Source organism: Triticum urartu, chromosome 2A (genome assembly GCF_056163025.1).
Source record: "Triticum urartu cultivar PI428250 chromosome 2A, HENAU_Tu73, whole genome shotgun sequence".
NCBI lineage: Eukaryota > Viridiplantae > Streptophyta > Magnoliopsida > Poales > Poaceae > Triticum > Triticum urartu.
The window spans coordinates 411,297,247-411,303,883 of NC_141874.1; the positions used below are offsets into that span (position 1 = coordinate 411,297,247).

Sequence of the window (6,637 nt, forward strand, 5' to 3'; positions counted from 1 at the left end):
CTGACTTGCTTTTCTCTTCGACAGGGGCCTTCTCAGAGACGCGCCAGCTGGCAGAGGAGGCGGTCCGCTTTCAGCGCGACCCGTAGGGAGTCATCGGCTTCGAGACTGACCCGCAGGTGGCCTGGACCTTCCCGGAGATCGTGGCCGCCGTCGAGGCCCGTCTATGAGCCTTGGGCGAGCAAATGGGGTGGCTTTCTAAGGCCGGCGACGCAATGACGGCGACCCTCTGGCTGGGTGCCGTCGCGCCGAGCAGCTTCATGCAGCTGGCGAGGTGGTTGGAGGCGGGCCCGGGCCGTCTTCATGAGTGGCGGGTTTCTGTCGCCCGAGCTGGTGCCGAGATGGCTCCTTGGTTTGCATTGTCCTGGCACCCGGACCTGGCGCTGGACACGCTGATGGGCCAGCGGGCCGGCTCGGAGAGCCAGCTACAGGCGGAGGCCGGACAGATCGCCGCCCGGGCCAATTACATCACCAGGTTCGCCTTCCACGATGAGTTCCGGCCGGAGCGGGCGGAGGATGGCGGAGTCGTGCCCGCTGAGGACTACGACCTTCTTCTGGATGACCCGGAGGGTAGCTCTGAGGAGACGGCATCTATCGTGATGCGGACGCCGGAGAGGATGATGTCGGCACCTCGGCAGATCCGGAGGCTGCACGATCCGGCGGTGGAGATGCCTAATTTATCTTTTAAAAAATTTCTGTTAGATAGTAGGTCCACCCACCTACTTGGGGTTGACCTGGGTGTAATGAACTCTGGCCTTGGGTCTGTTTCTTAATTTACCATGCATGAGCCTTGTGAATGTTTGTGCCTTTGCTTTTCATTTTTTCGAGCCGTTTTCCTGCATTCTTCCCTTTTGGGCTTCTCCCCCGCGAGTCTGATGGCCGAGGCTCCGGTCCGTGACAAAGGGTTCGGCCTTTTGAGGGGGGCATGTAGTACTTAGGCTTTCATAACGTTGAGCGCGAGCGGAAACACCCACTGGGCCGGCCGGCGGCAACCCTGCGAGGCCGGGTTGGCGGGCGGCCGGTCGCTTGGCGGCTTGGAGTGGCGGGGGCCGGTCGCTTGGCGGCTTGGAGTGGTGGTGGCCGGGTCGAGCAACCCGGTAGTATGCGAAAAACCTCATGGATGCCAGCGCTCTTGCTCTTTGTCTTTGAAGCCTTTTTCTCATGACTTCTCCTTCTTTCGGTCCCCCCCCCCCCCCCCCCGTGAGTCTAACGGCCGAGGCTCCGGTCAGTGACAAGGGGTTCAACCTTTGGGAGGAACGCGCAATATTTAGCCTTTTGGAATGTTAAGCGCAAGCGAAACACCCACTGGGCCGGCTGGCGGCAATCCGACGGGGCCGGGTTGGCAAGCAGCCGGTCATGCGGCGACTTTCAAAGCGGCGGGGCCGGGTTGGACGATCTGGCGGTTCTTGACTTAGCGCTTGAGGCGCGCCGGTGCTCTGGTCTCATGTGCTTGCCAGCTAACAGCCGAAGCCGGTTCTGTGGCTTAGGGCGAAGTGAGAGGCCGCGGCGGTCTGACGCGTCAAGAGTTGCCAAGGGAAGCAGTGGGTGGCCAAACCAGCCAGCCCCCGAGCCCCCGGGTCGAGTGAGTCGATCCGGCGGCTAGTTTGGCTTAAAAGGAAAGTAATGCACAAAATGTAAGGGACACAATAGCTTGGTTGTGAAAAATGGCAGCCCTCGAGCGTTTTTCGGGGGTCCCATAGTTTTCAGATGGTTACAAAAGGCAGCGATACATATGTGCATACGGCTAACTGTAAAACGGGCGAAGGAGCTCCGCATTCCATGGCGGGGTTGTTTCTTCGCCGGCGGTGTCCCTCTTGCGCTTGTTTGACTTGCGGGCGTCGATGAGGTAGTACGCGTTGCGATCGCACAGGGCTTTGTTGACGACGAAGGGGCCCTCCCATGGGGAGGACAGCTTATGTTGGCCTGCTTGCTGCTGGACGAGCCGGAGGACGAGGTCTCCTTCCCGGAAGGCGAGGGGCTTGGTTTTCTTGCTGTGGTAGTGCCTCAGGCCTTGCTGGTAGATGGACGAGTGACTAAGCGCTAGGAGGCGTGCTTCTTCGAGCAGGTCGACGCTGTCTTCGCGAGCTTCTTTAGCTTCGGCTTCCGTGTACATCATGACGCGCGGTGAGTCGAACTCGACGTCGGTCAGAATGACGGCTTCTGCTCCGTAGACGAGGAAGAACTGGGTGAAACCGGTCGACCGGTTTGGCATGGTGCGGAAACTCCAGAGGACGGCCGGCAACTCGCCGAGCCAGCTGCCGAGGGAACGGACGAGTGGCTCGACGAGCCGTGGCTTGATGCCGGAGAGGATGAGGCCGTTGGCCCGCTCGACCTGGCCGTTGGACTGCGGATGCGCAACGGACGCCAGGTCGAGGCGGATGCCGGAGACGGAGCAGTACTGTGCGAGCATGCCCTTGGCGAAGTTGGTGCCGTTCTCCGTGATGATGCTGTTTGGCAGGCCGTAGCGTACAGCGATGTCCTTGATGAACCGAATGGTCGTTGGGCCGTCTAGCTTCTTGATTGGCCTTGCTTCGATCCATTTTGTGAACTTGTCCACCGCCACCAGCAAATGTGTCATGCCGCCTCGGGCGGTCTTGAAGGACCCCACCATGTCGAGTCCCCAGACCGCGAAGGGCGAGGCGATCGGGATGGTCTGGAGTGCTGACGCCGGCTGGTGGCTGCGCTTGCTGAAGCGCTGGCATCCCTCGCACTTGTTGACGAGTGACTCTACGTCTTTGAGGGCCATGGGCTAGTAGAAACCATGGCGGAAAGCCTTGGTCACCAGGGACCGCGAAGCGGTGTGGTGCCCGCATTCGCCCTGGTGTATGTCGAGGAGGATCTCGATGCCCTTGTCCTGCTCGACGCAGCGTTGGAACACGCCGGTGCAGCTGCGCTTGACGAGCTTATTGTTGATGATGTTGTAGGCGGACGCTCTACGCTGCACTTGCCGAGCTTCGGTCTCGTCCATGGGGAGGACCCCGTTCTCCAAGAACTCCGAGATGGGTAGGGACCAGGATGGCGTCGTCACCAAGGCGAAGACGGCCACCATTTCGGGATCCGGGTCAGCGGCCCTCGAGCCGGGTCCGGTAGCCCCAGGATGGGTTTGGTAGCCCCCGGGCCGGGTTCAGGCGCGGCCGGGTCGGATGGAGCAGTCCCCGGGCCGGGTTGAGGCACGGCCGGGTTGGTTGGAGCAGTCCCCGGGCCGGGTTGAGGCGCGGTTGGGTCGGATGGAGCAGTCCCTAGGCCGGGTTGGTTGTAGCAGTCCCCGGGCCGGGTTGAGGCGCGGCCGGGTTGGTTGGAGCAGTCCCCGGGCCGGGTTGAGGCAAGGCCGGGTTGGTTGGAGCAGTGCCCGGGCCGGGTTGAGGCGCGACCGGGTCGGTTGGCACATGGATGGACTCGGAGTCCGGAGATGGCTTGATGGACGGCTTGTGCAGATGCTTGAGGGAGATGCTAGATGGGATGGATTGCCGAGATGAGGCGATCTTGGCAAGCGTGTCAGCAGCCTCGTTCTCCGCGCGTGGGATGTGGAGGAACTCGCAGCCCTCGAAGAACCCAGACAGCTTCTGGGCAAGGAAGCGGTGGCTTGCCATGTTGGAGTCGTGTGCGTCCCACTCGCCTGAGCACTGCTGCACCACTAGGTCCGAGTCACTGAAGCACAGGATGCGCCGGATGCCGAGTTCATTGACAAGTCGGAGGCCGTGCACAAGGGCTTTGTACTCTGCGATGTTGTTGGAGGTGGCGAAGTGGATCTAGAGTGCGTACTTGAGCCGATCGCCCTTACGGGAAGACAGCACTATGCTGGCTCCTAGGCCGAGTCGCATCTTCGAGCCGTCGAAGTGCATGCGCCAATGCATTGAATCCGGCGGTGGTGGCAAGTATTGGGTTTCGATCCAGTCGACGAGGAAGTCGGCCAAAGCCTGGGACTTGATCATGGTGCAGGGCTCGTAGAGAATGGTATGTCCGGCCAGCTCGAGTGCCCACTTGGCGACTCGGCCAAAGGCGTCCCAGCACCCGATGATGTCGCCGAGAGGAGCCGTGATGACCACGGTGATGACATGCTCTTGGAAGTACTACTTCAGTTTCTTGGCGGTGAAGTACACGCCGTAACACATCTTCTGGTAGTGCGGGTAGTTCTGTTTCGAGGCGGGGAGAACCTCGCTAAGGTAGTAGACGGGACGCTGGATGGCTTGGACCCTATCCTTCTCTGGTCGCTCAACCACCATCACCGTGCTGACCGACCGCGAGGTGGTGGAGATATAGAGCAACAACGGCTCCTTCTCGACTGGTGCGGCCAGGACTGGTGCGGTGGACAACATGCGCTTGAGATCCCGGAAGGCTTCGTCCGCCTGGTCGTTCCATTCGAACGGTGTTGTCTTCTTCATCGGCTGATACAGGGGCAGGGCCCTCTCGCCCAGCCGGCTGAGAAACCGGCTGACCGAGGCCAAGCAGCCAGTGAACTTCTGGACATCGCGCAGCCGGGTCGGCTTGTGCATGCGCTTGATGGCCTTGATTTTCTCCAGGTTCGCCTCAATGCCGTGCTCCGAGACGAGGAAGCCGAGTAGCTTTTGGGCCAGGACGCCGAAAACACATTTCTCTGGGTTGAGCTTGACCTTGTACTCGTGCAGGTTGGCGAAGGTTTCCTTCAGATTGTCGACGAGCGTGAGGTGCTGCTTGGTCTTCACCGGGATGTCATCCACGTAGACGTGGATATTGCGACCAACTTGCGACAGCAGGTATTTCTACATGCGGCGCTAGAAGGTGGCGCCGGCGTTCTTCAAGCCGAACGACATGGTGATTTAGCAATATGCCCCAAAGGGCGTGATGAAGGACGTCTTCAGGGCATCGGCCGGGTCCAGCTTGATCTGGTGATAGCCAGAGTAAGCGTCCAGAAAGGACAGGAGCTCACACCCGGCGGTGGAGTCGATGACTTGGTTGATTCGCGGGAGAGCGAACGGGTCTTTGGGGCTGGCCTTGTTCAGGCCGGTGTAGTCGGTACACATGCGCCAGGTGTTGTTCCTCTTCAAAACGAGGACTGGGTTGGCCAGCCACTCGGGGTGAAATACTTCCATGATGAAGCCGGCTGCCAAGAGCTTGGCGACCTCTTCACCAATGGTCCTTCTCTTTTCTTTGGAAAAACGTCGTAGGGGTTGACGGACGGGCTTGGCGTCCTTGTGGACGTGAAGTTTGTGCTCATCGTACTTCCTCGGGATACCCGGCATGTCCTTTCACTACAAAAAAAGACACATCCGTGACATTTTGGGCCGAATGAAAAAAATTATGTCATACATATGACACTTCTATTACGATAATTGTGACAAAACCCGGTATCATCATAGATGTGGTGGGCTCCTACTTCTATGACAAAAAATCATGATAGAAAATGGGCTTTTCGTCCTGGGCGGGCCGGAGACGCAGCTGCATGGCATTCTTTGGGTCGTCCATGACAGAAAAAAACATGGTAGAAGCGAGGGCGAGGAAAATTTCGAGGAGTTTCCAGTTACGGTGGGAGGTCGGGGGCCGAGCGATGCGCGTTTCTCTCGTACACGTACGCGCGTGTGTGCGAGGCGTTGGCTCTAACTGAACCTGAGCGAGGCGTTGGGCTCTAACTGAACCCGAGCGATTGCACTGCAGGCTACGCGTTACTGAACCCGAGCGATCGATCGATGGCTGTTAACTGAACCGGATCGAGCGATTCCTTCGCTACTGCTGCTAACTGAAGCCGATCGATTGGTTGAACAGTGAGCGTTGCGGAGGGGTTGGATGAACAGTGAGCGGTGGCGTTGCCTCTGGATGAACAGGACCCCGTGGTGTGGTGGAGGGCTGGATGAACAGTAGACGGTGGAGGGGTGGTTGAACAGGCCCCCGTGGTGTGGAGGGCTGGATGAAAAGTAGACGGTGGATGGGTGCCCGTGGAGGGGTGGTTGAACAGTAGTCGGTGGAGTAGCGCGCGGTGGAGGCTGGATGAACAGGAGCCCGTGGAGGCTGGAGGAGGTCGACGGTAGCCCGTGGAGGCTGGAGGAGGTCGACGGTGGAGATGAACAGTATCCCGTGGAGTCCCGTTTTGCGGTATGCCACACCCCTCCCAATGAACAAGACCCCCGTTTCGACCGTAGCGCTCCAACACAAGTCCGTTTTGTGGTACCACACCCCTCCCGATCAACAGGACCCCGTTTCGACCGTAGGAGGTCCGTTTCGTCCGTTCAAATGCGGTACGCCACAGCCCTCCCAATCAACAGGACCCCCGTTTCGACCGTAGGAGGTCCGTTTCCTCCGTTTTGCGGTACGCCAGACCCCTCCCGATCAACAGGACCCCGTTCCGAATGTAGGAGGTCTGTTTCCTCCGTTGTGCAGTACGCCAGGCCTCGTTTCCATCGCATGTTCTGTCCAAGCCCTCCCGATGAACACGACCACGCATTACGTTCCGACCCAGCCGGTTGGCTCCCACGCGTTCCATTGCCTCCCGATGAACACGACGCATTCCGTTGCCTCCCCATGAACACGACGCATTCCGTTGCCTCCCATGAACATGACGATGACGTTGTTTCTCTGTTCCGACCCAGCCATGTACACGAGCTCTGGCCGTACGTATGCGCGAGTAGGCGTTCGAGACCCGGCCCGTATGTACACATACGTGGCCGTA

General features: G+C 59.6%; 1 protein-coding gene across 1 annotated transcript; it reads right to left on the minus strand.

The window, feature by feature from the left end:
- Positions 1-1,741: 1,741 nt before the first annotated feature.
- Positions 1,742-2,743, minus strand: LOC147985292 (uncharacterized). The gene is made up of 2 exons (XM_087541500.1): positions 2,330-2,743; positions 1,742-2,179 (listed from the first exon to the last, which is right to left on the minus strand). The coding sequence occupies exons 1-2, from the start codon at positions 2,741-2,743 to the stop codon at positions 1,742-1,744; spliced, it is 852 nt and encodes a 283-aa protein (XP_087397626.1).
- Positions 2,744-6,637: the final 3,894 nt, after the last annotated feature.

Bases quoted from the DNA above. Each gene is read 5' to 3' on its own strand.
- LOC147985292 (XM_087541500.1), bottom strand. From the start codon at position 2,743: ATGGCCCTCAAAGACGTAGAGTCACTCGTCAACAAGTGCGAGGGATGC. The intron at 2,180-2,329 runs GTCGAGCGGGCC...GGTTTCACCCAG, and splicing joins ATCCGCAGTCCAACGGCCAG to TTCTTCCTCGTCTACGGAGC.